Genomic DNA, 17,053 nt, shown 5'->3' with positions numbered 1-17,053 from the left:
GTGCTGAAAACAAATTGGTTCCCTATCAAAACGATACGATATATCGTCAAAAAATATATAAAGATATGTAATTGCATCAATTTTTTCCCCCATCACTACTGTCCGTTCTCTTCAGTCACCCAGTAGTCTCTCTCATTCTCTCCCTCTTTCTCTCTTTCATTAGCCATCCATTGGCATTGCTGTGAAACCTTGCAAATCTCCTTGGAAAGGAGATATCGTTCAGAAGAAAAAAGGCTCTTCACAACTTGTCTGAGCCGCTGCGGTGTTGATCCTGGTCTAAATGTCACACAGTTCTCATGCTGCAAACTTCTGATGGAAATTCCACTCATTCCCATTCCGACATTCCGATCCTCTCTGACAGCATTCCACAGTTACACTGACGATGTTGCAAACCCTCTTAATTGAACCCTGGTGGTCACATGATTAGCATAACCTCTCAGAACCAACCAAATATGCGTGTCAGTCAGTGTAGTTGTCTGTCAGTGAGACATTACTCCCACAGAACTAACACAAGCTCATTGTTGACATGAGTGGATGAATGATGGTTGAAACAAGCACACATCCCCAAGTACATTTCAAGGCACACAACTTTAAAGGACATTCAAAGAGGAGTGTGATCTCACTGGAGTCTGTGTAGATTTCAGAATGAGAGGTGAAACTCTATAGCAGTGTGTGTGTGTGCACCTGGGCCTCACGACAGCTGAGCCGTACCAATTAGGCCTCGTTACAGAGTTCTTATAAAGTGCCTAATTGTACATGATTTATTCTACATGATTGTCTGCCATTACTGAAATATGTTGACTAATTCCTCATGGCGGTGTTATTTCTCGGCAGTCCAAATTCCTCTTTTTATGGTAAGTGCTCTAGATGAGGCGTAAGAAGAATGGGAGGCTGGCTGGTGGAGGTACACACTGCATGCATTAGTAGCCCCTGACACAGAACATGCCCAGAGAAAGCTCCCTCCACAGTCCCTACAAGCGCTGAGATGCCTACTACGGCTCGAGTTGTCATTTTCCCCTGCTGTTCGGTTTACTTCAAATGCGTTCCAAATGGCACCTTTGTTTCCCTACTTAGTACACTACTTTTGACCAGGGCCCATGTCTCTGGTCAAAAGTAGTGCACTACATAGGGAACAGGGTGACATTTGGGTTACATCCATTTCCACCAGGCCAGATGGTTTAGAATCCCCATGGCATGAAGGAGTAGTAAGGCTAGAGCAGAGATGTCTGGAGGCCTCCATATCTGCCACAGTCATGTAGAATTTCCATTGCGTGAAAAGCCCATTTTGGCACGGAGCTGAAACCCTAGAGGGAAGTGCTGCGCTGAGTGTCTCTGTATACACAGGCTGTAGTACACGCAGGGTTAAGACAACGCTGGGCCAGCCCACTCCTGTAAACACATGTTGGTGGCAGAGTGCTGGGGGGTGAGGGGCTGGAGGGGTTCTGGGGTCAGCAAGCCCAATGTGAAAGGCCAGCCAGGGGGAATGGGGCTGGAGGGGTAAAACATGAGGGAAATGTACGGTACTCTGAGGAGGGTGGGGGTGTAAACTCAGGGCAGGTTATATTGGGCTTTGTTTGATGACAAGGAGCCCGGGACTGACCGTACTTGATCTCCCCAACATTCAACAAATGTACCGTGTTACGAGCCTGTGCACCTTAAAAGTTACAGAGTAAGACAGCGTGGCTCAGTGAGCTCGTAACGCTGCTCAGCAACAGCAGCACAGCGCTGCCTCATGTCCAGCAGCAGCCCACCCATGACCCAGCCTCCAGAACAGAGCAGCTCACTCTGAGACTCAGCCCAAATTGCACCTCATTCCCTATTTAGAGTGCTATTTTTGACCAGGCTCTAAAGTTTTGGTTTAAATTTAAATTAAATAAATAAATAAAAACAGCCTAATGCCCGATCTCATAATTGAATTACGCTGAAAAACGGCACTTACTATAGAATTTAAACATTTTTACCTCTTGAAATGGGAAAACGTGTTTGTTATCAAGGTGAACATGCGCTCTTTATGACAGAATGTTAAAATAGGTGAAATCCAAAGTTTAGTTTTTTTTACTCACCATCACAATTGAAATTATATCACTGCCAAAGTTTTTGCTTGGTGGCCAAAGAAATGTTTTCCATTGATCAATACGTAAAGAGTAATTTATGGAAGCGAATTAGGAACCACTTTGGCCAACCCATAGACTAGATGTCATAGCCACACATTTCTGGAATATTGTCAGGCATTACATGCATTTGAGCAAAGATGCAAATGTATGTACTGGCCTACACACAATACCCAATAACGTCAAAGTGGAATTATGTTTATACAGTAGCTGTGCTCTACTGTAATCAATTGTACTCTACTTGTACTCTACTGCTTCTTAAAATTGAAGAAAGGGCCCATGCACTCTTGATCTTAAATTCGGTCTTTAACTTCTAGTTCCTCCCAAACCCGGATCCGGGAGCACCCCCACCAGTAAAAAAGCTGACTAGCATAGCCTAGCATAGCGTCACAAGTAAATACTAGCATCTAAATATCATTAAATCACAAGTCCAAGACACCAGATGAAAGATACACTTCTTGTGAATCTAGCCACCATTTCTGATTTTTAAAATGTTTTACAGGGAAGACACAATATGTAAATCTATTAGCTAACCACGTTAGCAAAAGACACCATTTTTCTTACTCCACTATTTTTTCACTCCACCAGTAGCTATCACCAATTCGACCAAATAAAGATATAAATAGCCACTAACCAAGAAAAAACTTCATCAGATGACAGTCTGATAACATATTTATTGTATAGCATATGTTTTGTTAGAAAAATGTGCATATTTCAGGTATAAATCATAGTTTACAATTGCAGCCCCCATCACAACTCTCACTAAAATGACTAGAATAACTACAGAGACCATCGTGTATTAGCTAATTACTCATCATAAAACATTTCTTAAAAATACACAGCGTACAGCAATTGAAAGACACAGATATTGTGAATCAAGACAATATTTCAGATTTTCTAAGTGTTTTACAGCGAAAACACAATATATCGTTATATTAGCTTACCACAATAGCAAACCAGACAACAGCATTGATTCCAGCCAAACACAGCGATAACGTATTCACCACCAAAATAAATTAATTTTTCACTAACCTTCTCAGAATTCTTCAGATGACAGTCCTGTAACATCATATTACACAATCCATATAGGTTTTGTTCGAAAATGTGAATATTTAGCAGCACAAATCGTGGTTATACAATGTGATCAGTGGCAACAGGTCATGCATTCTGGCCGGCGCCATCTTGGAAAGGCACCTAATCTAATCAATAAATAATCGTAAACTTGACTAAAAAATACAGGTTGGACATCAAATGAAAGATGCATTAGTTATTAATGCAACCGCTGAGTTAGATTTTTAAAATTAACGTTACTAGACATACAGTGTGCGTTACAGCCAGACTAGTGCCGCAATAATGGCGGACAAATCCGTTTACATTTTTCCACATAAATACGGAATAACATCATAAATAGCTCTTACTTTTGGACGAGCTTCCATCAGAATCTTGGGCAAGTGGTCCGTTGTCCAAAAGAATCGTTGCTTGGTTGTAAAACGTAGTCTTCAACTTCGGAATTAGCAGCTAACAATAGCTATGTGGCCACAGCATGCCCAAATCCTCAAAACGCAATACTAAGGAAATTCCGAAAATAGCAATATACTCGCATAAACTGATATAACTCGGTTTAAAATAACTTCGTTATGATGTTTCTAACACCTATATCGAATTAAATTACAGACGGATATATCTAAGGTCGATAACTGAGCGTTTCAAAATGCCATCCTGAGGTCCTGCTTTGCGCCATGACGAACGTCGAAAAGAGAGGTCCCCTCGTTCCTTGGCCTTTTATAAACTCTGAGAATTACGTAGACACTCCATTCCACTTCTCATTGGTTACTGACATCCAGGGGAAGGCGGGTGCAGTTCATGTCGACCCATAGGATACATACAGAGCTTTAAACTGATCTGAGAACAGAGCCTAATTTTCAGACCTTCGCAGTTCCTGTCATGGATTTCGCTGCAGAAAGAGTTCTGGTTCACCCACAGACATAATTCAAACGGTTTTAGAAACTAGAGATTGTTTTCTATCCAATAGTAATAATAATATGCATATTGTACGAGCAAGAATTGAGTACGAGGCAGTTTAATTTGGAGACCAATTTTTCCAAGATCGAAATAGCACCCCCCATAGGCTCAAGAGGTCATGGTCTCAACTCACTGGATCTTGGGACCTATGTCCTGGTATAAATCTTGGTCTTGGCTCCTGGATATTCCCTTTGGTTTAAAAACCATAGGCAGCCCAATTTGAAGAAGACAATGCTCTCTGATCATTGGCTGATCACTCCCAGCCCATAGGAATCCCTACCCAGTTAACTACTTTTAAATGGTGGAAGCCCTCAATGGCAATCTCTATGATTGACACTTGACACCAAAACGCCTGTTATTTTAAAGATAGGTAAAGTGATAATAAAGTGATAATTGAAACATCTAATAACAAATGAATTAGAAGTAATTCAATCAATCAGTACGTTTAAGATTCATGCAATCAACATTAGTGCTGAGCGATTAAGCAACATTTAGTTTTTTTGTTTTGGTTATTAAACAACTAATTGACCTACATCTGTTCAATTACTTGAATTAATTTTACTTATTTCTTTGTGTGAGCCCAACGCACCATTTCTCTATACACTAGTGAGAACTCAAATCATTCACGAGAGAAATCAAGTCAAGAACTATGTGGGACGCTGAGCTGAAGGGAGTTGTAGTTTTCATCAAGCAAATATTCAACCTAGTTCAGCACAACAACGTGGTAGTTAACTACAATGATCATAATCCCTTGCGCCTGTTTTTACCGGCTAGGACAGAGACGGATATACTTTTATGCCGGCTATGTTAGGTTAGATACACACAGACCACATAGACCCGAATGAGAGAGGAATGTACACAACACAACGGCGAGAGAGATAGAGACAGTTCGTGAAGGTATGCCTTATCTACTTTGAAGAACTAGTCAAATGATTTTCAGACAGCTCTGCAGCATACTTTAGCACGCTAATCTAACTAAATAGAATGACAAAAATAAGTACAGTATGAGGAGCACAGAGATAACGTTAGATGGTCTGTCTGGCTTGCTGCTACTGCCTGAGCAGAGATGAGATGGTGACTTTAAGGAATGGAAAATAATAAAGTAATAAAAACTAAGTAATATTATTTTCCCATAGTAATTTCCTATTGTTCTATTCTAAATTAAATTTAAAGGTTTTGAAAATCTGATAATAAATCATGTTTTTACTATTTTGTTAATTTAGTATGCAAATACATTTTCCAAAAATCTGTAATAGGTTAATCAAAATGATCACTACTGTGCATGGTTCTCCCTTTTTATGCTACCATGCAACGTTTTGATTCGATTACCGGTATGCCAACTGTCTGAATACAGAGTTGTACAGAGATGACAAATAACCAGTTATAAGGACACTCCTGAATTACAATTAAAGTGTGGTGTGCTTTCTGGCGCCTCATGACTGCAGTAATATCACCCAAGTAGGTGCTACATTTTGGTAGTGGTGAAGAGTAGCTAGCTAGCTACTAGCCCAGTGGCTAGTACAGAACTCTGACGTCATCTGACTGAGTCCTACTGCGAAGCCACTGACGGCGTGGATGGCGAGACACGGTGATGACAACGTGCTGCCTGTCTCCTCCCGGCTCTCCCCTTGACCACCTCCTCCCTACGGTGACCTCACTCAAGCCATGAACGTTCTCAACCTTCTGTCTCTTGACCGTCGATCTACTCGTGATGATTAATGATGTTGTTTTTATATTGCTTGTTTTTGGTGTTTTTTTGTCGAGATGGAACCTGCAAGTTTTGCTGAATGGTGTGTACCATGTGTATCCTGTACATACGACAAATAAAACTGTAAAACTATCACAGTCAAACCCCAACAAACCCCATAGAAACACAAACACAGTACACTCACCATAGTGAGAGGACTCTGTCTTGCTATCAGCCACCTTCCTCAGCTCTGAGATAATGGCATCTCCAGGAACACGAGGGCTCTCCACATACTTGGGCTTCCTGATTGGACCTGCAGTCAGAGCGCAGCGAGCGAGCGAGCGAGAGAGAGAGAGAGAGAGAGAGAGAGAGAGAGAGAGAGAGAAGAGAGAGAGAGAGAGAAAGAGAGAGAGAGAGAGAGAGAGAGTGAGTTCTTGCTGGATGAACTTTTTCCAGATGGGGTTTGAGAGATGATGAGTGTCCTAGTGGGACGGGCTCAGGAGAAACAGCGAAAGAGAGAGAGAGAATAGCTCCCTGTGCTGATAGCAGCTCTGCTCTGTCTGACAGCCCTGAGAGAGAAATATCCGCCTGCAGAGACACCCAGCAGTAACACACACACACCGGCCAGTTCAGGGGAATGCATATGTGTGTATATCTCAGTCTGACTGTGTGTGCGTGAGAGTGAGTGAGTGTGTGTGTGTGTACATATGTGTGTGTGTGTGTGTGTGTGTGTGAGTGAGTTAGAGAGATAGAGACAGACAGACAGACAGACAGACAGACAGACAGACAGACAGACAGACAGACAGACAGACAGACAGACAGACAGACAGACAGACAGACAGACAGACAGAGAGAGCACATACCAGTAGGGTACTGCTATGCGCTTGTATGTGGGGGTGTGTGCCTCTGAGGTAAGTTAAGGGTGCTGCTTTGGCGTGGTTTAAAAAATTAGGTCCAGGCTGCGTCCCAGCAGGTGTTGTTTCTAGGACAGGAGCTAAGGATCTTCATGAGGGTTTCTGTTCTCTCCCCTTGGTGAGGATGACTGAGATTCGTGTGCATTTCCTCGCTGACTGACAGGAATAGAAGCAGCAAATCCCAGTGCAGAACACTGGGTGCATCCCGAATGGAACCCTATTCCCTAAATAGTGCACTACTTTTGAGCCCATAGGGCCCTGGTCAGTACACCGTACAGGGAATAGGGTGACATTTAGGATGCAGTACTATTCCCTGGCTGGTGTTATGATACCAAACGCTGACACACTGGCACCGCCGGAGGCATCAATCTCTCGCAACTTTAGTGTGTGTGCGCGTGCATGCGTGTGTCCCCACTCACACCTCTGCTCCGGGGGCACAGTGCAGGGCCAAGCCACTCAAAAAGTGTTTGCCTGCTATTCTATTCTCCCTGAAACAACAGAGCTATCAAAGGACATCTCTGAACAACTATCCTTTCACACTCAGAGTGCCTCTCACAGCCATGAAAAGACAGCATGATGAGCCATGAGAGATGTTTACACATTGTAAGTACACAATGTATGCCTAAGGGCATCCATACATTCATCACAGCTAATATAGTATAGGCCTACATACCCAAAATGTAATGCATAATTTAATGCATCAACAATACCTAAGTATCACTAAAACATGAAGACAGCAATCCTGGTTGGTAAATAAATAAAAACATATGTGGGCGCAATCAATCTGACCAAAAAGCAGTGGGGGAAAAACATCAAATACCAGGAAGTAAATGGACACTTCAAATCCATAAGAACAGTATGCCTTCCTTCCCTCTCCGTTTTCTCTCACATTGACCTACTGTAACCCAATCTAGTTCTCCTCTAGTGTTCTCTAATCAGATGACTGCATGTGTAACCCCAGCCATAACAAAAAGATTAGATGGGGAGAGAGAGATTGTCTTTTGTCATTACCACATCATCCACCCCCCAACCCCACCCCCTCTGTGCGTGTGTGTTGTGTTGTGCATGTGTGTGCGTGCTAGCTCTCCCTCCCTCTGTCTCAGGTGGAACATTGGGCTGGCCAGCGCTGTGCTATACTGCTGTGAAACCATCCCGCATCCCCCAGGTGTGATCTTGTCCTCAGATACGGTTCCATCCAGCAGCCAGCCATGTTAATGGCACAGGAACCAACCACCAGTCACCAACACGCAGCTTTAGCTTGATTCATACTGCCACCTATGGATTTAGGACTTGAAATGCATAGAGCGTAGCCAGGGCTACAAGGTAGTGATGCGCGGGTTGACTTACAACCCACAGTCCCCGCGGTTATACACTATATATACAAAAGTATGTAGACACCCGTTGCTGACAGGTGTATCAAATCGAGCACACAGCCATGCAATCTCCAAAGACAAACATTGGCAGTAGAATGGCCTTACTGAAGAGCTTAGTGACTTTCAACATTGCACCGTCGTAGGATGCCACCTTTCCAACAAGTCAATTCATCAAATTTCTGCTCTGGTCAACTGTAAGTGATGTTATTGCGAAGTTGAAATGCCTAGGAGCAACAACGGCTCATCCGCGAAGTGGTGGGCCACACATGCTCACAGAACGGGACCGCCGAGTGCTGAAGCGCGTAAAAGTCGTGGCCTCCCGAGTGGCGCAGCGGTCTATGGCACTGCATCGCAGTGCTAGAGGCGTCACTACAGACCCGGGTTAGATCCCAGGCTGTGTCACAGACGGCCGCGACTGGGAGACCCATGATGCGGCACACAATTGGCCCAGCATCGTCCAGGTTAGGGGAGGGTTTGGCCGGCCGGGATGTCCTTGTCCCATCGCGCACTAGCAACTCCTTGTGCACGCTGACTTCGGTCGCCAGCTGTACGGTGTTTCCTCCGACACATTGGTGTGGCTGGCTTCCGGGTTAAGCGAGCACTGTGTCAAGAAGCAGTGCGGCTTGGCGGAGTCGTGTTTCGGAGGACGCACGGCTCTCAACCGTCGCCTATCCCAAGTCCGTACGGGAGTTGCAGCAATGGGACAAGACTGTAACTAGCAATTGGATATTGGGAGAAAAAGGGGTTAAAAAGCACCAAAAATTTTACCAAAAATAAATAAAATTGTCTGTCCTCGGATGCAACACTCACTACCGAGTTCCAAACTGCCTCTGGAAGCAACATTAGCACAAGAACGGTTCGTCTGGAGCTTCATGAAATGGGTTTCCATGGCCGAGCAGCCACACACAAGCCTAAGATCACCATGTGCAATGTCAAGCTTCGGCTGTGGTGGTGTAAAGTGGTGTAAAGCGGTGTAAAGCTCGCGCCATTGGACTCTGGAGCAGTGGAAATGCATTTTCTAGAGTGATGAATCACGCTTCACCATCTGGTAGTCCGCAGACAAATCTGCGTTTGGCGGATGCCAGGAGAACGCTACCTGCCCCAATGCATAGTGCCAACTGTAAAGTTTGGCGGAGGAGAAATAATAGTCTGGGGCTGTTTTTCATGGTTTGTGCTAGGCCCCTTAGTTCCAGTGAAGGTAATCTTAACGCTACAGCATATAATGATATTCTAGACGATTCTGTACTTCCAATTTTGAGGCAAGGCCCTTTCCTGTTTCAGCATGACAATGCCCCCATGCACAAAGCGAGGTCCATACAGAAATTGTTTGTCGAGATCGGTGTATAAGAACTTGACTGTTCTGCAGAGCCCTGACATCAACCCCATCGAACACCTTTGGGGTGAATTGGAATGCCGACTGCAAGCCAGGCCTAATCGCCCAACATCAGTGCCCCGACCTTACTAATGCTACTGTGGCTGAATGGAAGCAAGTCCCCACAGCAATGTTCCAACATCTAGTGGAAAGCCTTCCCAGGAGAGTGGAGGCTGTTATATCAGCAAAGGGAGGACAAAGTCAATATTAATGCCCAGGATTTTGGAATGAGATGTTCGACGAGCAGGTGTCCACATACTTTGGGTAATGTAGTGTGTCCGCGGGATGGGCAGGTTTAGAGTCATTAAGTATTGTGTGGATGAAGGGCGGGTGGGTTGCGGGCTGGTTGGAGAAAGAGAAAACAATACCTTTTAAAAATTCATAAGTATATCATTGTTGTTAAATTTATATCTATAGGCTACATTGAGGTTTTTATTTTATTATTTTAGGTTATCTGACATTAGTGTGTAAGCCTAATTAAGCTTTACGCGCCAAATAGTCTACACACCAATCGCCAAATGGTTTTGGAAACAGGCCGAAAAAGTTAATGTCGATCCATGGAGGCAAAAATGACAATCAGTGTTTATTCAATAAGAGAAAAGCTGTGAAATAGAGAGTTGAAAATAAAGAGACGGGTGGGTCAGAAAAGTAGGCTAATGTTCGACAGTCACAACGGGGACTTCAAATAGGCCTTTGGCACATCAAGGGAACTGTAGCCTACTGTTCAGATGGGTTAAATGGAAACTGAAATCTGGACACTGATTGTAGGTCTATAACCTCTCATATAGCCTTAATGTTAACTCCTGTAGAATTAAGCATTTCTTGCAGTAAAGTGATACACCAAATGTAGGCTACATTTTTACTCGGGAACAGGAGTAGAGAAATATGATTTATTTCTTTATGCATCTTAAGAGAACTTGAATGCGCAGTTAGACACTGTCTGTACAGAGCTCTTTAATAACATCATAAACACTGATAGTAGCGTACTTCCTTACAACCGGTCAAACTGATGTAATTTGGAAATTTTGCACAGAAAACCTTTCCAGGTTTTTTTTTTGTTATTGCATTTTCTCCCTGGTCCCTAAACGTCTTTGCTCCGTGAAAGAAACCGAGATGACAGAGAACTTTACCGATGTCAACTAGATTGAACTATTCATTGTATCGATTTATGACATTATTCTGGTGAGCAAGGGTTAATCTTCTAGGGGCAACATATAGGCCTAATGACAGAAGAGAAGGTGTGTATTGACTACCAAAATATTGGAAATTATAAGCACAAACATATCTAATTCAGGCTAAAAGAATCCTGCACCCCCTGTCAAAAAATCATTCCGCCGTCTCTGACTGTAGCCTACAGCGCATTTTCTATATTAGCAGGTTAGGATCGGGTGCGGGCGTCAGATTTTCACTTTATCACATACAGTATATTCGGGTGGTTGCGGATGGGTTATTAACAATTGTGGGTGAACAAACAGCTGACCCACGCACCACTACTACACGGCCCACTGCTGTGGCATGTGGTTATCATCAGGAAAATGTTTGGCAAACGTCAATAGAATTGATAAAACTATAGAAGTAAATTAGGGGTATTATATTTATCATAGTGGAAAATCCTAATCTTTGGAGTGAAAAACTGCACATAAAAATGAGCAATGAGCACCCAAACAGGCACATGACCAATCCAGTGAGTGAGCATGGGAGCTGCCTGGAACTAATGTTATACAATGCCAGGAAGACAGATGTTTCTGAAAAGCATCATCTTGTCTGGATCTCTTTCAACTGAACCACATGTGAGCTGAAATCTGAATGCATCTAATCAGTCTGTGGCTGGCCTCCAGCAGGACGGACCTGGCCAAGTCAGCTTCTTGAATGAGGAAGTAACAGTCTGCATAAGAGTCCATTCATCTGTGGACGGTCAGGCTCAACCTATTAGCCAGGAGTCACACAGAGCCAATTAGCTAGAGGGAAGTGACGAGACAGAGGCACGGCTGTTTTAAATAGTAGACTTACTGAGTCGTGGGTCAACATCTCAGAATAATCACAAACCCACTAAATAAATTCACTTCATTCAAGCAGGCAGTGGGCCATGGTGATTTGAATAATAAAAAAAACACATTCTTGTAAGTTTACAATATTGTCAAAGGAGTTATTGGATTGTTCCACAAATTCGGTACCTTTTGAGAAGTGTAAATTGGTCCACAAAAACGTTGATTTCACCTAATTTTAACATTCTGACATAAAGAGCACATGTTCTTTATAAAAAACACGTTTCCCATATTATGAAGTGAAATAAACAAAATACTATAGTAAGATCCTATTAAAGTAACAGGGTCGACCGTAACAGGGTTGACAATTCCATCTTAAATCAACCATGACTCCCCTTGTTACAGGGGGAATGGAAGCTTGTTGTGTGCACCTGGGAGTGGCAATTGAATGCAAGCTTCACAAAAAAAAATTCATTGTTAAAACATTTCTAGCCTATCTATCTATGGGTAACAGGGCTGATGCATTATGCTTGACCAAAAACACAAAAAAATGGCCAAAAAGAGTAGAACCAGTTCACCTGCTTTAAATTATGATTTGACTATTAGATGTTCAAAGGTTTTTATTAAAAAAAATGTTTAAAAGGAATAGTTTCACCATAGTTTCACCACCAACGAGAGTTCAGTTCACATAGCAGGGTTGACCTTAAAATGAGGGACAGACGTAAATCACATGAAATAGATAATCCTCAGAAATGACCTTGTCAAAGTAACAAAGTAACTAGGGCTTTACAATGATGGTGAAAACTTGGGGAAATTATGTGGTTAAGTGGGTTAAAATCTTCCTAGAATTCACATAGGGAGAGGGACAGAGGGACATGACAAAATGCTGAATTTTCGCACTTTAGCAAGTCTTTAATCATATAAAAAAATACAAAAAATTATCCATGTGGTTTATATTAAAGGGCACTTCATTTAATATAACAGGCTTTTAAAATGAAATATTGGTGCACAATTGCTACTTAAAATATCAAAGGGACACTATAAGCACTCTTTTCGTAGAACGACCCTAATGCACTCAAGCAGTAACCGAAAAGTGACTAAATGTCTGCACTAGGGTAAATTCAAGTTAAGAGGCTAGATCATGTAGATAGTTAGGTTTAGTACTAGTACTCTCAGGTCAGAGCATAGAGAGGGCAGGAGGGTTTTCCTCTTCCCAAATCTCATCTTTCAGATATGACTCTTTCATGTTTACCCCAAAGCCTTTATCAATGGGTGCCTACCCCCTGAAAGAGCCATTAGAGCGTGCTGCTATTCTACACTTAAGACCTGCCCAATGAGAAATTGCATTGTTTAATAAGCATGAAAAAGGCTGGAGAGTGAGTGAGTGCGCTGAGACGTTATGAAGGACAGATCAAGGAGGAGCAAAACAGACACTATGCCAGATCTCTCTGCCTCTCTTAAGACTCTGTGTACATCCAAAACGGCACACATTTCCCTATATAGTGCACACATTTTAACGGGCTTTGGTCAAAATTAGGGGTGTGAATGTTTAAACGTTAAAATGCGTAAACGAAACTGAATAATTAACGTTAAGGAAAACCCTCCTGCCCGCACGGCAAGCGGTACCGGAGCGTCAAGTCTAGGACCAAAAGGCTCCTTAACAGCTTCCCCCCCAAACCATAAGACTGCTGAACAATTAATCAAATGGCCACTGGACTATTACATTGACCCCCCCCCCCCCCCCCCCCTACACTGCTGCTAATCGCTGTTTATTATCTATGCATAGTCACTTCACCCCTACCTACTTGGTAAATATTTTCTTAACTCTTCTTGAACTGCACTGTTGGTTAAGGGCTTGTAAGTAAGCATTTCACGGTAAGGTCTACACTTGTTATATTCGGCGCATGTGACAAATAAAGTTTAATTTGATTTGAAGAAAAAATCCCTAACCAAAAGTGTTTTTTCAGCACAAAATGTAAATCACAGTGCAGCTATCACAAAAAAAACACTAACAGGTCCCGATCAGCTTGATAAATGGAAAAAAAATGCAACAAATAGGCCTACCTAACACAACAACGCTCCGGACGACATCGCCGTTAACAGTTGGGAAAAGAAAGCGCTGATTACAGAAATTACTGCAGTTGACATGCAGCCATTGCCAATGGCCTACTTGAGTTGAGAGCTAATTTGCTAAATGAAAGGCTGCAAGCGACATTTGTGCTACTGAAACAGGTGCGTCTTTCTCAATATCACTATTCACCATTTACTCCTGTTTCAATAGGGTGTTATTCCCTTTATAATGGGAGTTGAGACATACAGTTAACAGCATTAGAAAGCAACAATTATTTCCTTTTAACCAATAGATACCAGCATTTTGAGTGTGTTTTCTTTTGCCCTGTGTTTGATTTGTAAGCTTAAACTTGGTGGGCAGGATTTTGTTAAACATGAAACAAAGTAGGCCCAGAGACTAATGAATATGCTATTTGCCTTCATCAAAACAATGATTTTGTTGCATATTTCAGTCTGGAACCTGCCTAGGTTTAGGGGGGGTTGTAACCTATTCTAAATGGCACACTATAGCTGCACACTTCACAAAAAAGGCTAAAATAGATGGGACGCTTCTATTATTCCAAAACTTGTGCCTGGAACACATATTTCCCTACTTTAATCAACCAGTCCATTTAGAATTTGTGCTAAAGCTGTATTGATTTGGCTAGGAATGTAGCTTTTCTACAGTTTGGTATGTGTATTCCATCAGTTAGATATATTTTTATAGGCAGTCATTTCTATAGGCCTAATGGGTGCTTGGGTACGCAGCACGCATGTGTGTAGAGAGAGTGGTTGGATCGAAATTGAGATAGAGACACGTAATGGAGGGAAAAGAGAATGTAGGGAAAATAACTTATTTTTGTTGTGACCAACAAGATAAAAAAATGCTGTTTAAACGTTAAGAAAAAAAATGATGGTCACATCCCTATTCAAAAGTACTGCACTATAGGGAATAGGGTGCCACATTTGGACGCATATTTATATTGACTCTGAGCCAATCCTAACAAATAAAAATGCATGAACCAAGCTCAGCGCTCTCCGCAGACCCCTCGCAGAGAGGACAAATAAGTATTATCTCAGTGTGATGTCCTCCAACGGCAATTGTAAGCTCATCACAGGAGGGGAAGAAAGCAGAACAAAATAGAACTGAACACAGGGAGAGAGGGAGGGAGCGAGGGAAGGAAAATGTCATAATAACAGTGCTATGGAAAACAAACCAGGGATATGTCCCAAAGGGTATCCTTTTCCTTATATAGTGCAGTGTACTATGTAGGGCATAGGGTGCCAATAGGGTGCCATTTGGGACGCAACCAGGAACAAGGCAGTTCCTCTTAATTCAGCAGAGCTCTGATGGTTCAGTGGGTTTGAAAGGGACAAAAATGTGTGGCTGGACAAGCAGCATTCCTGCCATATACACAACACAATGCAATACATGATTCCACCTGTGTTGTTTCTGGATAAACAACACACTATCAAATAACAGGCTACTGTTTAGTAGGGTGTGACTTCCTAGTTGTCTGGAATCCAATGTGGAAAAGAGATATTAGACATACAGCTGGGAGACCAGTGCCCTGTTCGAATACTTCAGAAATGCATCCTTCCTTTCTACCATCCATGAAATAACCATAGACCTGAATGGGTTGGATTGGTGAAAGTAATACGGTGGTCACCTTGCTTTCACCTATACAAACAACTTATAGAGATATGTGCTTACCTCAAGGAAATGTAAAGTATTCAAACTTTACCCAAAGGAAAGAGAGGACAGGGTGGAGGGGGGGGGTAGATCGCTATGTAGGGGCATGCAGAAGAGCCAAGCAGAGTGGTCTGGTCTCAACGGGAGAGAGAGGCAGCCAAGCATGATGTAACGAGCACTCTGCATACTGGCCCTCTCTGTGGTGAAGCTCAGAGGGCCATGACCACTGAGCTGTGACACACTCGTGTGCGCGCCACACACACACGTACTTGCAAGAGCTTCAGACAAGTGCAAGCCCCCAAATGGCATACAAACAAGCTATAACGCTACATAAACGTAGCAAGGAAAAGCATTAAAATATGAAATATTGTCCAGTTGATGTCAATCCCCAATGAGGGATGGGGTGAGTATCTATGCTTTCAAAATGTGTCTAATGAGTTTTCCACATTCTTGATTACGGACTATTCCATTTCAACTCTTCATGAGACACAACATGGCTCTGTGTGGCAACAACAAAAGGAGGCCTCTGACAATATCTGACAATACCCTTCTTTCTGTTTTAGGGCCGTCATTCTACAACTCAGCAGTGAAACAATGTATTCAGACTGAGATAAAAGACCGTTGTAAATTATGTTTCGCAACAACAGACTCAGTTACAAGTGTGAGACATTGATCATTGGTCAGTTCCTCTCTCATACAAAACAAATGGGGAGAGCGAGACACAGATCCCATAGCCTTCTCTTGCCATTCTATTCTAATAAACCCATCAGGTATCATAGAAGATGATTCCTTCAACATAATGATGATTCATTATGATGATGATAATGATGATTCACATGATTCATGATAATGATAATGGCATGAGCAGACATAAACTCAGCAAAAATAGAAACGTCCTCTCACGGTCAACTGCATTTATTTTCAGCAAACTTAACATGTGTAAATATTTGTATGAACATAACAAGATTCAACAACTGAGGCATAAACTGAAAAAGTTCCAAAGACATGTGACGAACAGATATTTAATAATGTGTCCCTGAACAAAGGGGGGGGGGGGGGGGTCAACATCAAATAAACAGTCAGTATCTGGTGTGGCCACCAGCTGCATTAAGTACTGCAGTGCATCTCCTCCTAATGGACTGCACCAGATTTGCCAGTTCTTGCTGTGAGATGTTACCCCACTCTTCCACCAAGGCACCTGCAAGTTCCCGGACATTTCTGGGGGGAATGGCCCTAGCCCTCACCCTCCGATCCTACAGGTCCCAGACATGCTCAATGGGATTGAGATCCGGGCTCTTCGCTGGCCATGGCAGAACACTGACATTCCTGTCTTGCAGGAAATCACGCACAGAATGAGCAGTATGGCTGGTGGCATTGTCATGCTGGAGGGTCTTGTCAGGATGTGCCTGCAGGAAGGGTACCACATGAGGGAGGAGGATGTCTTCCCTGTAACGCACAGCGTTGAGATTGCCTGCAATGACAACAAGCTCAGTCCGATGATGCTGTGACACACCACCCCAGACCATGACGGACCCTCCACCTCCAAATCGATCCCGCTCCAGAGTACAGGCCTCGGTGTAACGGTCATTCCTTCGACAATAAACGCGAATCCGACCATCACCCCTGGTGAGATAAAACCGCGACTCGTCAGTGAAGAGCACTTTTTGCCAGTCCTGTTTGGTCCAGCGACGGTGGGTTTGTGCCCATAGGCGACGTTGTTGCTGGTGATGTCTGCCTTACAACAGGCCTACAAGCCCTCAGTCCAGCCTCTCTAAGCCTATTGTGGACAGTCTGAGCACTGATGGAGGGATTGTGCGTTCTTGGTGTAACTCGGGCAGTTGTTGTTG

The 17,053-nt window shown here is 43.0% G+C and overlaps 1 protein-coding gene across 1 annotated transcript in view; it reads right to left on the bottom strand.

Moving 5' to 3' along the window:
* LOC120058233 (protein TANC1-like) overlaps positions 1 to 17,053 on the bottom strand; it is a 279,176-nt gene that overhangs the window by 146,879 nt on the left and 115,244 nt on the right. Inside the window, exon 4 of the mRNA XM_039006740.1 lies at positions 6,026 to 6,133. Within this exon, the coding sequence (XP_038862668.1) occupies positions 6,026 to 6,133 (108 nt within the window). The remainder of the gene's footprint in view (positions 1 to 6,025; positions 6,134 to 17,053) is intronic.

The sequence above is a fragment of the Salvelinus namaycush genome, chromosome 13 (assembly GCF_016432855.1).
Source record: "Salvelinus namaycush isolate Seneca chromosome 13, SaNama_1.0, whole genome shotgun sequence".
Classification (NCBI taxonomy): domain Eukaryota; kingdom Metazoa; phylum Chordata; class Actinopteri; order Salmoniformes; family Salmonidae; genus Salvelinus; species Salvelinus namaycush.
This window is presented reverse-complemented; position numbering and strand designations above follow the sequence as displayed.